This window comes from Mesocricetus auratus, unplaced genomic scaffold (genome assembly GCF_017639785.1).
Source record: "Mesocricetus auratus isolate SY011 unplaced genomic scaffold, BCM_Maur_2.0 Super-Scaffold_100676, whole genome shotgun sequence".
In the NCBI taxonomy this organism is placed as follows: domain Eukaryota; kingdom Metazoa; phylum Chordata; class Mammalia; order Rodentia; family Cricetidae; genus Mesocricetus; species Mesocricetus auratus.
The window spans coordinates 49,748,353-49,770,740 of record NW_024429266.1 but is presented as its reverse complement, the minus strand read 5'-3'; the positions used below and the strand labels follow the sequence as shown (position 1 = coordinate 49,770,740).

Genomic DNA, 22,388 nt, shown 5'->3' with positions numbered 1-22,388 from the left:
CCTGTCAGAATGGCTAAAATCAAAAACACCAATGACAATTTATGCTGGAGAGGATGTGGTGAAAGGGGGACACTCCTCCATTGCTGGTGGGAATGCCAACTGGTTCAGCCACTTTGAAAATCAGTATGGAGATTCCTCAGAAAAATGGGAATAAACCTACCACAAGACCCAGCAACTCCACTCTTAGGCATATATCCAAAAGATGCCCATTCATACAACAAAAATGTCTGTTCCACTATGTTCATAGCAGCTTTATTTGTAATAGCCAGAACTTGGAAGCAACCTAGATGTCCCTCACCCGAAGAGTGGATAGAGAAAATGTGGTACATCTACACAATGGAGTACTATTCAGCAGAAAAAAATAATGGAATCATGAGATTCGCAGGCAAATGGATGACACTAGAAGAAACCATCCTGAGTGAGGTAACCCAGTCACAAAAAGAGAAACATGGCATGTACTCTCTCATATATGGATTTTAGACATACATCTGGGGAGTGCCAGCCTACAATCTTATGGCCAGAGAGTCTGGGAAACAGAATCTTTAGTGGCTGATGGAAGAAGAGGCAGACTCCCTTGGTTTAGTACTGAGCTGAACTCAAGAAAGCCAGTAACAGAGAGGGAGGACTGATGATCAAAGGGATTAAGACTGGGCTGGTTTAACCCCCAGAAACAGCTGACCAGACAAAGGTTAACTCTTGAATCCCAGGCATCAGCCTGGGAATCCAGCATGGGACTGATCAAGTCCCCCTGAATCTGGATGTCAGTGAGGAGGCCTAGGGAATCTATTGAGCCTTGGGCAGCAGATCAGTACCCATCCCAAGTATACACACGGACTTTGGACTCCCATAGAACAATGTGTGGTGCACTCTCACCCTGAACTCTTGGGGAAGGGTCTAGGCCCTGCCCTATCTGAAATGACAGACTATGCACACCCCCATGGAAGGCCTCACACTCCCTGGGGAAATGAGGGGATAACAGGGGGGGGTTGGGGTGAGGGCACGGGAGGAGGGGAGGGAATGGGAGAGGAACCTGGAACTGACTTGTGAAGCAACCTTGTTTCTTATCTCAATTTAAACTGGAAAATAAAATTTAAAAAAAAGAACACAATCTGAAGGAAGGCTGGAAAAATAAAAGCTGGGCAAACGGTCAGGTACTACAGATACAAGCATAACCAATAGAATACAAGATATGGAAGACAGAATCTCCAGTGTTGAAGATATACTAGGGGAAATAGATTCATCAACCAAAGAAAATCTTAAGTCCAACAAATCCCTAACACAAAATATCCAGGAAATATGGGACACTGTGAAAAAGACCAAACCTAAGAATAATAGGTATAGAAGATGGTGAAGAACTCCACCTCAAAGTGGCAGAAAGCATATTCAACAAAATCATAGAAGAAAAGCTCCCCAATTTAAAGAAAGACATGACAATGAAAGTACAGAAGCCTACAGAACACCAAATAGAGTGCACCACAAAAGGAAGTGACCTCACCACATAATAGTAAAAACCCCAAACACACAAAGTAAAGAAAGAATATTAAGAGCAGCTAAGGAAAAAGGCCAAGTAACATATAAAGGCAAACCTATCAGAATCATACCTGACTTCTCTGTGGAAACTCTGAAAGCAAGAAGATCCTGGATAGATATTCTATCAACACTAAAAGAGCACGGATGCCAGCACACACTGCTATACTCAGCAAAGCTTTCAGTCACTATAGATGGAGAAAACAAGATATTCCATGACAAAACCAGATTTAAACACTACGTATCCACTAGTCCAGCCCTACAGAAAGTTCTGGAGGGCAAACCCCAACCCAAGGAAGTTAACTCCAACCAGAAAAACATAGGCAATAGATAATCCCACCTTATCAACAGCCAAAAGAAAAGAGGTGGAAATTCACATATAATTCCACCTCATCAACTATTCCAAAACAAACAAGAATGAACAAACAATGGTCATTAATATCCCTCAAAAATAATGGTCTTAACATGCCCATAAAGAGACACAGGCTAAAAGAATGGATTTGAAGACATAACCCATCCTGCTGCAGCATAAAAGAAACACATGTCACCCTCAAAGTCAGACATTACCTCAGAGTTAACGGTTAGGAAAAGAAGTTCCAATCAAATGGACCCAAAAAACAAAGGCATGCAGCAATCCTAATATCTAACAAATTAGATGTTAAACCATAATCAATCAAAAGAGATGACAGAGGGCATGTCATATGCATCACAGGAGAAATACACCAAGATGAAGTCTCAATTCTGAATATCTATGTCCCAATGCAAAGGCAGCCACATTCATAAAAGAAACATTACTAAAACTCAAATGACATGTAAAGCCCCACACACTTATAGTGGGAGACTTCAACACCCCATTCTCACCACTAGACAGGACTCCAGACAGAAACTTAACAAAGAAGCAAAGGAACTAATAGGAGTTATGACCCAACTGGGTTTAACAGCCATCTATAGAACATTCCACCCAAATAAAAAAGAATATATATTCTTCTCAGTGCCACATGGGACCTTCTCAAAATTCGACCACATACTTGGCAACATAGCAAACCTCTACAGGTACAAAAAAATTGGAATAACTCCATGCACCTTATGAGACCACCATGCATTAAAATGAGAATTCAACAACAACACAAATTGCAGTATCCCTAGTAACTCACGAGAGTTGAATAATGCACAATTGCACCATTCCGTGGTCAATGAAGAAATAAAAAAAGAAATTAAAGACTTCCTAGAATTCAATGAGAATGAGGACACAACATACCCAAACTTATGGGACACTTGGAAAGCAGTGCTACTAGGGAAGTTCATAGCACTAAGTGCCCACATGAAGAAACTGGAGAGTAGTTACACAAGAGAATTAACAGCACAACTGAAAGCTCTAGAACACAAAGAAGCAAATTTACCCAGGAGGAGTAGACCCCAGGAAATAATCAAATTGAGGGCTGAAATCAATAAAGCAGAAACTAGAAAAACAATACAAATAAATCAATGTAACAAAGAGTTGTTTCTGGGGGACTGCCAAGGCAGCTTCTATCCCAGCAGCAGGAGCCAAGGTGCACAGGCAGCCTAGTTTCCTGCTCCATCCAAAGGACTAGGTAAACCAGGGCCCATTTACTGGCTGCCTATCTGCCTGTGCCTGGGGACTGCCATGGCAACTTCCATCCCAGTGGCTTCCATCCAAGCATCAGGAGCTAAGGCACCCCAGCAGACTAGTTCTCTGCTCCACCCTCAGCCTAGGCAAGTTGCCTGTGCTTGGGGGCTACCACTGCACCTTCCATCCCTGCTACGGAAACCAATGCACACTAGTCTCCTGCTCCACCCACAGGACTAAGCCTATCAGGGCCTGGCTCCAGGCCATACTTCTGTCCCTGGGGTCTACCACTTTGGCTCCCAACCATCCCAGACAGATCCAAAGTACCCCAGCATCCTAGTCCATTTCTCCACCAACGACACCAGGAAGTGGAAAGCTACCAGAGCATTGGACTTGCCTACACCAGAAGGGAACCCTGGTTCCATACCCACCAGGAGAGGAAGAGGCACCTTCTGGAAACCACTGCAAGAACAAATGGGAAGGAGACAATATAAAAACACAAGGAGCAAGAGAAAAAACCAATGTGACACCACCAGGGTCCAGAGACCCTATACCAGCAAAACTGGAACACCCCAACACAAATGAAGCAGAAGAGAATGACATTTAAAAAAAACTTCATTAAAATGATAGAGGCCCTCACTCAAATAGGATATGAGAAAATCCCTTAAAGAGACAGAAGAAAACACAATCCAAAAAACACAAGAAATGGAAGAATAGACAAAGCAAAAATTGCAAGAAACAATTCAAAGAGTGCAAGGGCTGAAATCTGAAATAGAAACAATAAAATATCATAGTCTGAAGGAAGGCTGGAAATAGAAAATCTGGGAAAATGGTCAGGTACTACAGATGCAAGCATAACAAACAGAAAAGAAGAGATGGAATACAGAATCTCAGCTGTTGAAGATACACTAGGAGAATTAGATTCATTCACCTAAGAAAATATTAAGTCCAACAAATCCCTAACACAAAAAATCCAGGAAATATGGGACACCATGAAAAGACCAAATTTAAGAATAACAGGTATAGAAGAAGGTGAAGAAATCCACCTCAAAGGGAGAGAAAACATATTCCACAAACCCATAGAAGAAAAATTTCCCAGTCTAAAGAAAGACACGCCAATGAGGGTGAAAGAAGCTTACAGAACACCAAATAGAGGGAACCAAAAAAAAAAACCAAAACCCTCGACATATAATAATCAAGACCCCAAACATACAAAATAAAGAAAGAATATTAAGAGGAGCTAAGGAAAAAGACCAAGTAACATATAAAGGCAAACCTATCAGAATTCCACCTGACTTCTCCATGGAAAATAAGAAAGCCTGAAGGTCCTGGATACATATTCTAACAACATTAAGAGATCACGGATGCCAGCCAAGACTACTATGCCCAGCAAAGCTTTCAATTAATATAGATGGAGTAAACAAGATATTTCATGACAAAACCAGATTTAAGCAATACATATCTACCAACCCAGCCCTACAGAAAATTCTGGAAGGAGAACTCCAGCCCAAGGAAGTTAACTACAACCAGAAAAACATAGGCAATAGATAATCGCAATTCACCAACAGGCAAAAGGAAAAGTGGTGGAAATCCACATACAGTTCCACCAACAACAACCCTGGGGAAACAAACGAGAATGAGCTATCAATGGTAATTAATTCCCCCTCAATATTAATGGTCTTAACTCGCCTAAAAAAAACACAGGCTAACAGAATGGATTCGAAGACACAATCCATCCTTCTGCTACATACAAGAAACATACCTCAGTTTCAACGACAGACGTTATTTCAGAGTTAAGGGTGGGGAAAAGATTTTTCAATCAAATGAACCCAAGAAACAAGCAGGAGTAGCAATCCTAATATCTAACAAATTAGACTTTAAAATAAAGTCAAATAAAAGAGATGAATGAGGTCATTTCATACTCATCACAGGAGAAATCCATCAAGATGCAGCCTCAATTCTGAACATCTATGTCCCAAATAAAAAGCCATCCATGTTCATAAGAGAAACAGTACTAAAACTCAAAGCACATATAAAACCTCACACACTTGTAGTGGGAGACTTCAACATCCCTCTCTTACCACTAGACAGGACCACAAGACAGAAATTAACAATGATATGAAGGATCTAATAGAAGTTATGGCCAAATTGGGTTTAACAGCCATCTATAGAGCACTCCATCTGAACACAAAAGAATATACCTTCTTTTCAGTGCCACATGGAACCTTCTCAAAAATCGACCACATACGTGGCAACATAGCAAACCTCAACAGGTACAAAAAGTTATAATAACTCCATGTATCTTATCAGGCCACCATGCTTTAAAGTTAGAATTCAACAACAACCCAAATTGCAGAAACCGTACAAACTCACGGAAATTGAATAATGCACAATTGTACCACTCCTGGGTTAAGGAAGAAATTTAAAAAAAAAGAAATTAAGACTTCCTACAATTCAATGAGAAGGAAGACACAACATACCCAAACTTATGGGACACATTGAAAGTTAACAGGAAAGTGCATAACACTAAGTGCCCACATGAAGAAAATGGAGAATAGTAACACTAGAGAATTAACAGCACAACTGAAGTCTCTAGAACAAAAGGAAGCAAACTCACCCCAGAGAAGCGGATGCCAGGAAATAATTAAATTGATGCTCAAATCAATAAAGTAGAAACTAGCAAAAACAATACAAAGAATCAATGTAACAAAGCGTTGGTTCTTTGAGAAAATCAACAAGATAGACAAACTTTTATCTAAACTTATCAAACAGCAGAGTATGAACATGCAAATTAACAAAATCAGAAATGAAAAGGGAGATATAACAACGGACAGTGAGAAAATCCACAGAATCATCAAGTCATATTTTGAAAAGCTATACTCCACTAAATTTTCAAATTTAAAGGAAATGGACAATTTCCTGGATAGATATCACTTGCCAAAATTGAATCAAGAATGGATAAGCAACTTAAATAGACCTATAACACCTAAGGAAATAGAAGTAGTCATCAAAAGTCTCCCAACCATAAAAAGCCCGGGTCCAGATGGCTTCGGTACAGAATTTTACCAGAAATTCAAAGAATAGGTTATACCTATTCAAATTATTCCATGCAATAGAAGCAGAAGGGTCTTTGCCAAACTCTTTTTACGAGGCTTCAAAACATTGATATCTAAGCCATACAAAGACTCAACTAAGAAAGAGAACTTCAGAACAATATCCCTCATGAACATTGATGCAAAAATATTCAATAAAATACTGGAAAATCAGATACAAGAACACATCAGAAAACTCATACACCATGATCAAGTAGGTTTCATTCCAGTGATGCAGGGTTGATACAACATACGAAAATCCATCAATGTACTCTACCATATAAACAAGCTGAGAAACAAAAATCACATGATCATCTCACTAGATGCTGAAAAAGCCTTTGACAAGATCAGACATCCATTCATGATAAAGGTCTTGGAAAAATCTAGGATAACAGGAACATACCTAAACGTAATAAAAGCTATATACAGCAAACGAACAGATAACATTAAACTGAATGGAGAGAAACTCAAGGTGATTCCTCTAAATTCTGGAACAAGGCAAGGCTGTCCCCTCCCCCCATACCTCCTCAATATTGTATTCGAAGTTATAGCTAGAGCAATAAGTCAACAAAAGGAGATCAAGGAGATACAAATTGGAAAGGACGAGGTCAAACTTTCACTATTTGCAGATGATATGATAGTTTATATAAGTGACCCAAAAAACTCTACCAGGGAACTCTTACAGCTGATAAACACCTTCAGCAAAGTGGCAGGATACAAGATCAACTTAAGAAAATCAGTAGCCTTACTATATATAGATAATAAAAGAGCTGAGAAAAAGATCAGAGAAACATCACCCTTTACAATTGCCACAAACAACATAACAACAAATGAAAGACCTGTATTGCAACAACTTTCCATCTTTAAAGAAAGAAATTAAAGAAGACACCAGAAGATGGAAAGATCTCCCATGCTCTTGGATAGGTAGGATCAACATAGTAAAAATGACAATCTTACTGAAAGCAATATACAGATATAACACAATCCCCATTAAAATCTCAGCACAATTCTTCACACACCTTGAAAGAACAATAATCAACTTTATTTGGAAACACAAAAGATCCAGGATAGCCAAAACAACCCTGATCAACAAGGCAACAAGCGGAGGCATCACCATCCCTGACTTCAAGCTCTATTGCAGAGATATAGTCCTGAAAACAGCTTAGTATTGGCACAAAAATTAACAGGTAGACTAATGGAATGGAATTGAATACCCCAACATTAACCCATACACGTATGAACACATGATCTTTGACAAAGAAGCTAAGATTATACAATGGAAAAAAGAAAGCACCTTCAACAAATGGTGCTGGCATAACTGGAGTCTGACATGTAGAAGACTGCAGATAGATCCATGTCTATCGCCATGCACAAAGCTTAAATCGAAATGGATCAAAGATCTCAACATAAATCCAGCCACACTGAACCTGTTAGAAAAGAATATTGGAGGCACCCTTGAACAAATTGGTACAGGAGACTGCTTCCTGCACCAGTAGCACAGACACTAAGATCGACAATTAATAAATGGGACCTCCTGAAAGTAAGAAACTTCTGTAAGGCAAAGGACACAGTATGCAAGACAAAAAGACAACCCACAGATTGGGAAAAGATATTCACTAACCCCACATTTGACAGAGGACTGATTTCCAAAATTTACAAAGAACTCAAGAAGCAAGTCTCCAAAACACCAAATGATCCAATCAAAAATGGGGTGCAAAACTAAATATAGAATTCTCAGTAGAGGAATCTAAAATGGCTGAGAGACACTTAAGAAAGTGCTCAACATCCCTAGCCAACGTACATGCAAATCAAAACAACTCTGAGATACCATCTCACTCCTGTCAGAATGGCGAAAATCAAAAACACCAATGACAGCTTATGCTGGATGTTGATTGTCCTTAGCCGTCAGGGAACTGCAAATGAAAATGACATTGAGATTCTATCTTAACAACTGTTGGAATGGGTTAGATCAATACCCACACGATAGCTCATGCTGGAGAGAATGGAGAACAAGGGGACCACTCCTCCACAGCTGGAGTGTAAACTTATACAGTCACTTTGGAAATCAATATGTTGTTTTCTCTCACTAAAAGGGAATCAATCTACCTCAAGACCAGGCTGTACCAGTCTGGGTTATATACCCAAAGAATGCTTCCCTATACCACAAGGACACTTACAAAACTATATTCATAAGAGCTTTATTCCAGAAACTGGAAACCTAGATGTCCCTAAATAGAAGAATGAATACAGAAAATGTGGTACATTTACACAAAGAGAAACATGGTAGGTACTCACTCATATATGGATTTAAGACATAGATCTGGGGAGTTCCAGCCTACAATCCCATGGCCAGAGAGTCTGGGAAACAGAACCTTCATTTAGTGGCTGATGGAAGCAGAGGAAGACTCCCACACAGCTAAGCACTGAGCTGAACTAAAGAAATCCAGTGACAGAGAGGGAGGACTGATGACCAAAGGGGTTAAGACTGGGCTGGTTTAAACCCCAGAAACAGCTGACCAGGCTGATGTCTGGGAATCCAGCATGGGACTGACCAAGACCCCCTGAATGGGGGTGTCAGTGAGGAGGCGTAGGGAATCTATTGAGCCTTGGGTAGTAGACCAGTATTTATCCCTGGTATACAAATGGACTTTGGGCTTCCATCCAACAATGAGAGGTGCACTCTCACCCTGGAATCTTGGGGGGAGGGTCTAGGCCCTGCCCTGGATGAAATGACAGACTATCGACACCCCCATGGAGGGCCTCACCCTCCCTGGGGAAATGAGGGGATTTGGGGGAGGGTTGGAGGGAGGGCACAGGAGGAGGGGAGGGAAAGGGAGAGGGACTTAGAATTGACATGTGAAGCAACCTTGTTTCTAATTTAAATTTAAATTTAAAAATAAAAATAAAATTAAAAATACAAAAACAAAAGGATAGTATAAAAGGACTGAAGAAAAAAAAACAATGACAGTAGGTGGATGGAACTAAAAATTATCATCCTGAGTAAGTTAATCCAGGCACAGAAAGACAAACGTCGTATGTGCTAACTCATAATTGAATATTAGCTGTAAAGCAAAGGAGAAACATGATACAACCCACAGACCCAGAGAAACTGAGTAACAAAGAGGGCTCGTGAATGGGTGGGGAGGGTTTAACCTCACTATGAAGGGAAAATAGAATGAATTTTAACAGTGGATGGGGGAGGGGACTTGAAGGGGTAATGAGAATGGGAACAGGAGGGATCAGGTAGGAGGAAAATGAAGGGAGAGAGTACTGGAAGAGACAACTGGAATCTGGGGGGGCATCTCCAGGATGAGCTAGAAGCCTAGAGCAATGGAAACTCGCAGGAATCTTTGAGGATGACCCTAACTAAGACTCCTAGCAATGGGGGAAATGGAGCTCAACTGGCCTTCCCTTGTAATCAGGCAAGATATCCAGTGGAGGGATTGGTATACCATCGAACCACAAACTTTTCAACCTACAATTTGTCCTGCCTACAAGATGTGTTGGGCTAAAGATGGCACAGACATTTTGGGAGTGACCCAATGACTGGCCAGGGGGAGACCCATATCCAGAGAGACAGCTCACCTCTGAGGGCCAAGACCTGGAGGCAGCATATTCTAGAGGCCTAAGATAGCACCAAGCAGGATCAGAAAAAAAAATCTATGAAATGATTCCTAATGATATACTGCTATTCTCGTATACTGGTGCCTAGCTCAACTGTTATCAGAGGCTTCACCTAGCAACTAATGGAAGCAGGTGCAGAGACCAGCAGCCAAACATTAGGCAGAGCTCAGATAATCCTTCTGAAGAAGATTGTAGGAGCCAGAGGAGTTGAGGACACCACAAGAAAACCTACAGAACCAACTAACCTGGGCTCACAGTGGCTCTCAGAGATGGAACTGACTACCAGGGAGCCTGTATGGGACTGACTGGAGCATTCTACATATATGTTACAGTTGTGCAATGTGGTCTTCTTGAAGACTCCTAACAGTGAGAGCCGCGGCTGTCTCTAACTCTGTTGCTTGCTTTTGGGACCTGTTACTCCTAGCAGATTGCCTTGCCCAGCCTTAATGGAAGAGGGGGAGCCTAGTCTCACTGCAACTTGATATACCATGGCTGGCTGATATCAATGGGAGGCCCACCTATATCTGAGGGGAAACCATGGAGAAAGTGTGAATTAGGATGTAAAGGGGAGGGGAAGGAAAGAAGTTGGGAGGAGGGGACACTACAGTTGGAATGTAAAAAATAAAAGGATAAATTGCTATGACATTGAAAATCTTCTAAATATGTTTATATTCATAGATAATGAATACTGTCAACATTAATTAGAAAAGATTCCATTCTCTGGTAAACTATGATGAAAGTATAGATTTATTAATTCGCAAGATACTGGGAATAGTGATAATTGTGTACTCAGTTGCTACAAGCTGCAAAATCACACAGTAATTACGCAGTCATCATCTCATGAGAAACTCAGAAGCATTAAGGATTCTTCTGATGCACAAACCAATACAAAAGTTGTATTGCACTGAGTCTCCACAATAATGTACCCTTAGCATGTGGTCATGAATGGGGTAAGGTCTCAGGAACTGTGGCCCTCAGCGCTGAACTATTTCATGCTGATATATTCAACAGAAAAGGGAGTCAGTGCTCACAGGTCTACACCAACCTACTAGTGAATAAACCAAGTTCCAAAGGACAGTTATAATCCAATGTTAGTCATACGTTCTGGTTAAAATCAGCACAACATACATAAAAATTCAAACTTATAAAGCTTGGAAAACGACAGGCAAGGATTAGGTGTTAATAGAGTTGGGGCATGTGAGAGAAGGCGAGTAGATAGAATATACAGGACATATTATACACATGTAAGAAGTTGTCAAAGAACTAAAGTTTTAAAATTAAAATAAAAAACAGTTAGTGGTTTCCTTAAGTTCTCATATCTATTAATAGTATTTCTTACTGAAAATAGCTTCTTATTCTTATATTATTTGGATTTATATATTTTGCAAAACCCTGTGTCAGTTAGAAGCTTGGATCCTCACTGGTGCTCCTGTTGGGAGATGATGTAAAGTTCAGGAACTGCTGGTCTAGTTGAAGTAACTTAGGTTACTGGGACTATGCCTTTGAAAGGACATTGTGATGCTGGTCATTCCTTTCTAGTTGTGTTCCTGGTGGACAGGAGGCAGGCAGCTTTGCCGTGGCAATCATTCTGATGTAATACGCTGCCTGCTATAGGTCTAAAGTGATGGAACTATTTGACCATTAACTTAAGTCAGTGTATCAAAGTAAGTTTTCTTGCTCTAAGTTGTTTACTTAAGCAATATTGACACAAATTGAGAAGAATGAGGCTTATGTGTAAGGAACTGAAGCCTCTTGTCAAAGCCTGGTGAGTGTGAATGTTAAACATACAGCTCAGCAAAGGCTCCTGACTGACAACCATGGCAGTCTCTGAGAGCACCACACAAATGCAGAGACAATAGCTGAGTCATCCTCAAGTCTGACAGCAAAGATTCATGAAGAAGCAACTATTTTTATGTATATTTGCTATAATGAAAATAAATATATAAACTTGTCTTATAAGACAAATATTCTTATCCAATAATTTACTAAAAATCTTTGAAAATGTTTCATAATTAGAAAAAGGTATATATGTACATATACATGAATTCAAGTAGCAGAAAATTAAAATTTTAGTTTTCCATAATGTATTTTTAATATTTCTTAAAATCTTGAATTTTAATATTACTTAAAATATATTATTTAAAATATTACTTTAAAATAAATTAGTTAAAATATTACTTTAAACAATAGAGTACTTCTAAGGATTGTACACAAAAAAAGCCAAATATTTGCTAATAATGTGTCTCTATCTGTGCATGTATTAAAGGGTAATGTCAGGATAATGGAGATTCAAGGTATGAATAAAACTTACAGCTACATCTTGGAACAGGGATCCAGCCAGTACTGGTACACTTTGCAACAGTTCCTTGGGTTGCAGGATAGAAACCATTTTTACATTCATATCTGATTTCATCATCAGCTCTGTGTTTAATCCTCTGAGGTGAGTACACACCATTTGGAATATAGGGAGGTTTGCATGTCATTTCTGAAAAGAAGGATATATAAATATTGAGCAATTTTTAATTCTCATGAAAATTAAATGACAGATAGCATTTACTTGTACCGAAAGCTATAAAGGTGACATATGATTACATCTTCATATGCTTGACATATCAGTCAGGCTTCCCCTCTCTCCTCTTGATATATATGTGCCACTCTTATATTAATTCTTACCTCTAGAAACTGTGATATGCAGTGTTTCATTATTTTATAAGTGGCAATAACTTCATACTATATAACACCAATAATTTCTTTCACTTTCTAATTCTTTGATTGCTGGACTCAGACTCTTGTTTGGCCTATTTATTAATATTCACAGGCTCTTACTTCTAAATAGTTGTGAAATTTTCTCACTCTTCCTCTTTGAAGTACATGGGACAACTTACTGAATATGGGAGCTGTATCATTCACCTTACAGAAAAACATAATTCAATTTTTGACCTTCAAAAATCATGAATTTTGGCATTTGACAAGGGTATACATGTATATAATGAGTTCTAATTATGCTTTTCTCTATACTCTATGTTCTCTCTGACATCCCTGATCATCAACCCTCATTTTTTTCCTGTCTGTTTTCCAGACCATGACTTTTCGGCTTGTTTTTTGACATGTTCAGCTTTGATACTCTCATGTCTACAGCTGCAGCAAGTATACAAAAAGATGATGAGACCATGTACTGATTCCAACAACTGACACAGAAGAGGCCCATATTGCTTACACTGAGAGTGAGCATGCATAGAAAAAGAATCACTCACATTATGATCCTACTTCTCATTCTGTTGCATTTTCTTACATTGGTGGGATAACCCAGCAAAAGACTTGGACAGACTTATCTGTTAAAGGCTCGTTAAAAGTTCTCTATGAGAACTACTTAGGTCTACTCAGCAAAAATAGACAAAAGTTCTCTTAACTCTTTGTCCGAACTTTAGTGCCTTCCATCTTTTCAAAGCTCAAATCCTTAAAGTACAATTTCACCAACTATCTCCTTTTTCCCACACCCTATGTAGTCCTCAATACAGTCCCTGATTGGCTTCTGACACCTCCATCACACAGCTAGTGCTGTGACAGAAGTCTTCCATTTACTCAAAGATGTAAATCCAGAAATTCACTTTTTCATAGAAGTCAAACCTCCTGGAGTAATTTCTTTATTCAGTCACTGACTTCTTGAAGTACTCCAAAATGTTGTATTTGTATTTTCCTACGTCTCCTGGTCTTTATCTTGATACATGTTTTAATTTCAAATTTTTATTTTACTTCGCATTACTATTTTTATGTTGTTGTGGGCTCCTCACCCACTGATCTACTTGATATTTAGACATTTTTACTGAATTTTCAACTTACTCTGCGTACTGCCACCACTCTGACCCAAGTCTGGCTGTCACATATATCAAACCATTTCTGAAATGTGCACTTTCTGTCCTGTGTAACTCAAATAACTCTGTCCTAGGTCTTCTCATTGATATCATTGCTACCTTAGAAAATTATTTAAGTCACTATAATTGCTATATAAATGAAATTCTTTGCCTTACAGTTGATTTTATGAGCGTGTATTCTTCATTTGTGTTTTTTCTTCTATTCCTTGGCATTCAAGATAACCTCCAAGTTAAAAAACTACCCCTTATGCTAATAATTTTGGTCATTAGATCAAAGTTCATATAACTGAATGGATCAGGCCCCTGTGTAGAATTCAAAAGCATATGGAGTTTATAACATGACGGTCTGTAGTATTGTTCTTTCCTCAATTCCTGTTTTTCCTCCTACATCTAATATTTTAATGTATAAAACCAAATGAATGATAGGAATCTGCAAATTTTCTTTACAGTGTTTCATTGTCAAATTCTCATACAGATTCTATGGTTTCAAGAATCATTTGAATATTTTTCTCCTCACATACATAATTGTAATGTGAGCACTTTGCTCATGAAGCTGTAGCAGCAATCTTTTGACTGTTCTTAAATTTGTGTCACAGTATATCTGCATTTCTGACAGGATAATATATGTGCATATAAATAACAACTAAGCTACAATAATATATGACTACTTAAACACAACTTTGGCCTCTTAATTTAAATATATTCCTTCATTTTTTCTTACTTCATTCAACTCCGCCTATCATATTTTCATAGGACAATTGTAGTTTATACTTTTCTATTTGGGTTTTCTTAACAATATAAGATAATTCAGTGCCTATTTTAGTTAAATATGCATGATTCCAAACAATAACAATAAGGCCAAATGCTTAAGAGAACAACGAAACAAGACTGAGAGAACTTTGTCAAACTGATTAAGAACATAAGGCCTTCTGTAGGTTAACCTACTGTAGACATAAACCTCTGATGAATTCTGATAAATTCTCAACAGTTAACCTTTCAATTTTATGTTGACCTTTATTCCATCAGTAGAAACATTTGGAAAGGAACACTACAAGTTTGTTTGTCTTACAGAGTAAAGCCAATTTTACAAAATGTATTTGGTACAGGAAGCAGATGGTTATTTGTTAAAATTAATATTTATTCAGAGAACTGTGGTATTTTTTATTATTCCTACTTGCTGTCAGTGACTGTCTGCTATATGATAGAGAACCAAATGTTCTGAGAAGTTGTTCTAAAAGCCTTGGTCTGGTTATGATCAGCTGGAAGGAAGTTTGTTTGTTTTACATTACAATATTTTGTTTGAATTTTGATCTTGTTCAGATTCCATGCCTCCTGCAAATTTAGCTGTGACCAAGCATGTTTTCAGCAGTATGGTGGCTGGCAGATTAAGATGCCTTGGTTCGGACATAACCATACACAAACACAGGTAAGCTCTTTGCTCCAGGAAGGCAAAAACAATGATTAGATCATATCAGCCAGGGTACAAAATAGTGCAGTGCTTTCATTAATAAGAAACTACTTTTTATCCAGTAATATAATTTTTCATTCATCTAAATGAAGTTCATTATAAGAGATTTGCATGCCTGTATGAATTAGGATGCATATCTTTATATCATTGAACTCTTATTTGCTGTCTCATGAGCAAGCCCTCTGTCAACTCTCTCTTTAATAAATAAGAACTTTTAATATCTGACATGTGACTGTTTGAGAAATGATTAAAAGGAAAGTTAAATGTAGTCTCTTTCTCCCCCCTTCTTCTCTCCCTCCCCCATTTCTCTTTCAAAGTGTTTGAAAGAAGCAAGCCTAGGATGTGCTGAAGCAGACCTGGGGTACCATACATATTTCTCAGTTTGAAACAAAAAATATGCTGAAGAAGAGTTTTTAATTAAGTGGCTAAGTGGCTGAGAAAAACATGGAAGCATTAAGCTTCAATGAAGCAGACGTGCCCCACTCCTAACATATAACAGAGTCGAATTCTATATGTCTTGCACTGAATTCACTTAAAGCTGCAATGATTGTTTGAATAGTTCCTCTTAAGTGCAAGACAGAGACTTAATATAAAATGACACTTCATGAGTTATATTTTGATGTTTATATGAATAAATGATCTGTTTAGGAGGGCACCTGGAGTTAAGAATATGGAAGAAGGTTAATGCCAGAGGAGTACTGCAGATACTGCTTCTCTGATTAGAAACCACAAACACCATGCAAACAAGTGCCTGGACTCAATGCCATCAGCTTCACAAGGATCTGGATGACCATCATTCTTTTCCCCTCACTGGCCTACTTCTTAAGCAATAAAAGACTTAGAAAATATCAATAATGTCACCTTCACAGGAGGGCTGAGGACTCCATCCGGAAGCTGTGCAGATGGCATCCCCTCTTTCTCTGTACACAAAACCTCGGTCACATTGATACTGATACCTTTCATTCTCCTTGTAAACTAGTTTCTTAGATACAGCTTGTCCATTTTCAACTACTGGTGGGGTGCAGGAAATCCCTGAAAGCAAGAGAGTAATTGCATAATGTTTACTCTGGAAAAAATCTGTTGAGTAAGTCATATTTTCACAATGACAGAGCTTGGCTCACACTAGGTCAATCAGCAAATCATCCAACCTGACAATTGCTTTGACCTGACTGCTTTATTAATCATATATCTGCTGTTTCAAATAGTCATTTTTTTAAAGAAGCTAGAATTACATTGCTAATAATATTTAACATTATGGTAAATTTGCCTCTTGAAATAAATGGTAGCCTGTAACATTCTTCAGATTCTTGTGAAAATGAAAATAGACACAGGCTTGCAGGTTAATATTTTCGTGAGTACAAAACAACACATTGTCTCATTACTGACAGTAATTTTCAAGACCTCACTTTTTCAAGGAAATCTACTAAAGTCACTTTCCATTTGATCTTTGAGAAGTCAAGGCTTCTGCTTTGGTGCCTTCATACAATTTCTTTTTTTCAAAAGCCAAGAAAAGAAAACTAGAGAAGTCCTGGCTACCACTTTCAACACATTTCTCTTAAAATACACTACTCCAGGACTGTGGCACTAGAAACTGGTCTCTCAAAGCCTCTCCTCCCATCTTTCATTTTTCTCCTTTGATTGTAACTAAATAAATTTCCAAATGATCACTTTGAAATGTTTCGTCCTTTCCCAAATCTAGCTGAGTTAATTTGGCCCAGCCAATACAGTAACTATCCTGTCCTATGCTTATTCTTTTACTGACTTACCACCTCTGTTCAACTGTTGAATAGCAACTTTCTTTAAGATAAAACATTCCATCTAGGAGGGAAGCTCCTGAAAAAATAGGATCCTATAAAGCAATTCTTCTCATCCTTCCTAATGCTGCAACCCTCTAATACAGTTCCTCAGGTTGTGGTGACCCCAACCACAAAATTTCATTCCTTACAACATCATAACTACAATGTTGCTACTGTTATGAATCATAATGTAAATGTATGATATGCAAATGGTCTTAGGCAACCCCTGTAAAAGGATTGTTCAACCCCCAAAATGGTCATGACCCACAGGTTGAGAACGACTGCTCTAACAGGAACTACAACATCCCATTCTTCATGGAATCTCATTAACCTCAGGAAACAATTCAAATGCTTCAGGAAGTCCTTGAAATTGTCCATATTGACCAGGCCCCTTCTTCCCTGTGCATACATAAGCAATGACTGCTGTGAAATACTTCTTTCAGCTGAGTCCTAGAAGATGCTCAGACCTCTGTGCATTGTGCTTCAGCTTTACAGCTTTTGTGAGCCTTCATCCATACTGGGGCGGGCCTTAGATGATGTAGCTACTTTTGAATCACTTCTACCACTGTAACTGTAGCAGACTCATTAGTTCACCAACATGGACTTTGGTGGTAGATTTGTTGTCAGTTCCCTATCTGAAGTGCTTAGATGTTTGTTCTAATCTCCCTAGTAACGGGGCTAAGCAGCAGCATCCTACAGTGGGACTTCTGTGAGCAGCTAATGAGGATTGGACACCTTGCTGTCTTTCCAACTTCAGAGAGCTGCCATGTTTGCTGTTTTTAAGTTATTTTCAGATGCAAACACCTTAGGCTCTCTTTAAAACTAATCTCAAGGGTCAGAGTTTCCTAGGTTTCATTAGCCATAAGCAATGAATTGTAAGCATGTAATTAATACCCAGAAACTTCAATGTGTGGAGTTGTTGTACACTGAATGTATGTGTCAGTATATCACTATTTTCATGAAGAATTGGTGTTGTTAGAATGACTTGTTAACACCAAATGGTCAGTCCTGAGGGAATGGACCAATGTATTTACAATTTCAAAAATTAAAGAAACTTAAAAAAGAAGAAAACTTTGCCTTCTTTAGTGTAAGGTAGACATGCTAAAAATGGTGAAAATATTGGAGATGGTGAGTAATTTTCCAAAATAAATATAGTACAGGTATGGTGCCATGTGCCTATAATCTCAGCACTCATGAGGCAGGTTCAGGAAGATTGCTATAAGATGAAAGCTATTATGAACTACATATCAAGTTCAGGCCATGGCTACATTGTGACAGGCTGTCTCAAAAACAAAGAAACAAAACAGCAAAAAGAGGAAAAAGAAGAAAAGAAAGAAATAAAAATCAAAGAAATATTGATTCACAATTTATTATATCACTTTAAATCAAAGCCTTATTTAGTGAATTCAATTCAGATAAATAAAACTGACAGTAAACTTGCAATATGAATATGTGTTTGTGTGCATGCGTGTGTATGTGTGTGTGTGTGTGCGTGCACACGTGTATGATATACCACTTCCTAACAACATTAATTAAAATTAGAATTATTAAAATTTAAACCTTGCATGGCAGAAAGATTATAAGAGACAGCCAGATGTGGTTCATGCCTATAATCCCAGCCACTTGGGAGGAAGAGGCAGGTGGATCTCTGTAAGTTTCAAGTCATCCTGGTCTACAGAGCTAGTTCCAGGGACAACCAGAGCTACACAGAGAAACCCTGTCTCAAAAAAAAAAAAACCAAACAGAAACAAAGAAAATAATTAAACATTGCAACAAATGTATATGTAACCCTTCCAAACAATATTAATTAAAATTAGAATGCCATCATGAAGCATGATTGGAAAAATAGAAGAAACATTTAGCTTCCAAAATCTTTATAAAATTTTACTCTGGAAGCCAATTTTACAACCCACAGCAGAAATGCTGAGGTTAGACTTTGACAGCAACACCAGGCAGTGACCTTTGTTTACATCTTAATGAAGTCATTAAGCCACAGTATTCATGGGAATCCTGGGTACTTCTATTAAAGAGACTGTAAGAGGGCATGATGGATATAGTTATCCTAAAGATTAAAATAAAAAAGTTCATGCAAAAAAAGCCTTCAATCAATTACAGGGAAACAGTTATGCTTAATAAGCATTAGAGTGATGTAATTCTGTTTTAATTAAAACTATACTAAAAAAAGAAATGCATATTTTTTCATAAGAATAGCTAAAACTATTCAAATACCAAGATGACAAATATGTGCATCTTACCCACACATCTTGGCTTCTCATTGCTCCAAAGGCCATTTTCTAAGCAGTGCATTTCTTTCTGTCCTTCAATCTTGAAGCCAGCATTGCAGTCAAAACGGATCACCTGTCCAAAATAATATTCCTGGTCTGGTTCCGTTGCGCCCCTTACAATTCTTCCATTCTCCGGTTCTGTCACTGGCAAACACTTAACAACTGAAAACACAGGCATCACTTTTACTATCAGAACTTGAAGGCATCTACATGAAACGCATGTATATGAATAAAACCACAAGCAACATGAGCATGGAGGAAATTGCTTAAGTGTTTTAGAAACATTTAGCAAGAGACAAAAGTTATGTAACATGAGTAGTTTGGTTATCAGTTTCTGAGTGAATGGGAAAAGAAAACTATCACTTTCAATGATGGTTTGAAATTTAATGATCTCAAGAGTCTCCTAAACTATTAAAAATGTGAATTCTGGAATAATCAAATACATATGTTGTACTAATATCTCAGAGAAATATGATATTGGAATTCCTTAGAGTTTTCCAATAAGATTTAAAGCAATGAACTCTAAGATATTTCTTCTAATAGAGAAATTGTCCTTAATTTTTCTTTCCTTTCCACCTTGGTGTTCATATTATTATTTTGCTTAAAATTTCTCCATCATGAAGATATTCAAAGTTTATGTTTTCTGAAGAGACTTTGATGCAACACGTATCATAGGAGTGTTTCCTTGTCTTCCCCTCAAAAGATACTGATTCTACAGGCCATTTGGGTGGTCCAAAAGCTCAGTTTTGCACAAGTATCTTCATGTAACTCTGATGTCAATGTTCCCTGGAGCAACTCCTCCTTTCCTTTTCTGAAAAGTCTCTGTATTTCTCGAGGCCTGAGAATACCCATTGTGATCACATTATCTTTCTCTCTCTCTCCTTCCACTCCCCTGCCTGCTCTTCCTTCTCTCCTGTATTACTTACCCTGGAAATAGGACATAACATTTGAATTGACCTTTGCTATTTCCATGGCGACTAGGGATTTGGACTGTTTTCCCCAAACTCATAAACAAGACCTGTATTTCCTCATTCTTTTGGTTTGTGCTTCATATGAGCAAGAGGTAAAAGAGTAGAGAGTTCTTTCTTAATTCTTGCTCTTTTTTCCCTCCTAAAGTTAAGGCTATGGGAAAACCTTGACAGCAGCATACTGTTGATCAATGATTCAATCCCATTCTCTACCACAGTGGTGCCCTATGTTCCTGTAACTGGATAGTAACTAGAAGAGACATTCTTCCTGAATACAGCTTTCAAATTCTGACCTTGTATTAAACTGGTGATGGTTGCACATATTATTAATGCTTGAAATCTAAAATGAAAGAAAAATTGGCTTCGATATTTATAATAGTCAGTACACTGATCACAAAATCATATCAATCGTTTTTTGTATTTATCATGTTGCTAAATAGCTTTGAGTTTTACTGGTTTTATTGATGGATCCTTGTGTGTCCAGGGTCAAATCCAAGACCCCAAAGAATCTGCATTAACCCTAAGCAATTTGCCACCTTCTAGACTTAGTATACTTAATACATTGAAATACAAAATAGTTCCCTAACAAAAACAGCTATGTTCTGTTTTAGTCTAGAAACTATAAAATATTATAAATAAGATAAATACAAACTTCATGGTTTTTTTCTGTAAAATTCAGAAAAATCTTATCTATTTTAGGTGTTTAGTCATGCATGCCAAATAGCTTTTTATTTACCTTCACATAATGGAACATCATTGGTCCACCCATCAGCATCACATTCCCGGTAATCAATCTCACCTAACAGTTGATACCTAAATAAAATAAAATGAAATAAAAATAAAATAAAAATAAAATTGTGTTGAGACATCATGTATTTTCATGTACTTTTTAGCTCTTTACTGTCACAGGTGTCCTCCAGTAAGAGATTTTTAAGAAAAAAAAACATTTTTCTTACATTATTCTCATCCTGCTCTTAATTCTTTATAGATATAAAACACTTCAGCAGAATACCTTAGTCAAAGAGCTTGGAATCAAGGGTTTACTCGATGCTTGCTGTAGAGAAGATGGAATAATTGACTATAAATGTAATACTCTAGCTCTTTTGTGAGACAGAATGTGTCTTCTTCCAACAGAAAAAAAAAGAAAAAAACAAGTTCCTGGTGAAAAGACTTTCCATCCACAGCAGAAACCAACCCCTTATGCCATGCTCCTTCAGACATTCTGTAAGATTCTATACAAAACTTTCCTTGACCTATGTTCATGGAGGGAGGGGAAAGGATGAGAAAATGGTTGTTCATACAGAAAAAAAACTTTTTGCAATGTCATCTCAAAATCACTTATATGTAGGACAATAAAATGATTGCTCAAAAGGAATCATTCTGCTAAATAATATGTAACTAAACTTATACCCAGCAGAGAAAATAAAGACAGAGACCTAGAACTAAAAAGGGTAAGCAAAAAACAGGGATGCAATAAACCTACTCCATACTAGGCTTTTACTTCTGTGTTTAAAAAAAACCACATATTCCTCAAGCTAGATAAGACATTCTTCAATAAAAATTTAAATTAAAGAGAGCTATTTTTACCTACTGATCCCACATGGTGTGAGGACTTTCACTGATAAGTGTCAATAATTTCGCCAGCAGACTGCTGTTGGTAATTGAAGCTCAGTGTCCAAAGTTACTGACACATTAGAATTCTATCAGTGTTGACTCTTCATATATATATATATAAGATGAAAGAGGCAACAATGTGTTCAAGAGGGCCAGAGTCAGAGGAAATATTCAGCTCATTTCTTTACCAAATTGTAAATACTAAGTTCCAAAACTGGGGGATTCAAATGAAGAAAGCATAGAGTTTGATTCTCTTTTTCAATACAACAGTTAAACCGAAATCAGGGAGGCTAGCCTGGGATGAGAAAATTCAGAGAGGAACAGTGGACCAGCCTGAAAATCTCATGCCATGGCAATCCTTGCTGGCTCTATACAATAATGTATGTGGTGATGATTGAAAAATAGTATAAAAAACGAGTTTGAAAAATCTCAGGTTGTGAACAAGGAGAAGCTAAATAAGAAATAAATATGTACTGGGCACTTGCAGTATCTCATGATTTTTATTTGAAGGGCTTCAAATGTGGGTCATATTTATTTCCCCTGCCTATCCCATG

The 22,388-nt window shown here is 37.8% G+C and overlaps 1 protein-coding gene and 1 long non-coding RNA gene across 3 annotated transcripts in view; one reads left to right on the top strand and one right to left on the bottom strand.

Moving 5' to 3' along the window:
- Cfh (complement factor H) overlaps positions 1-22,388 on the bottom strand; it is a 96,103-nt gene that overhangs the window by 61,177 nt on the left and 12,538 nt on the right. For both annotated transcript variants that reach the window (XM_040737452.1, XM_040737453.1), the window contains exons 4-7: positions 20,957-21,033; positions 19,223-19,414; positions 16,033-16,203; positions 12,143-12,316 (exon numbers count right to left, since the gene is read on the bottom strand). In XM_040737452.1, coding sequence (XP_040593386.1) covers positions 12,143-12,316; positions 16,033-16,203; positions 19,223-19,414; positions 20,957-21,033 — 614 coding nt within the window. The remainder of the gene's footprint in view (positions 1-12,142; positions 12,317-16,032; positions 16,204-19,222; positions 19,415-20,956; positions 21,034-22,388) is intronic.
- On the top strand, positions 12,915-15,994 carry LOC121136687. Its single transcript, XR_005873741.1, has 3 exons — positions 12,915-13,055; positions 15,024-15,129; positions 15,820-15,994. It is a non-coding gene; the product is annotated as an uncharacterized LOC121136687 (long non-coding RNA).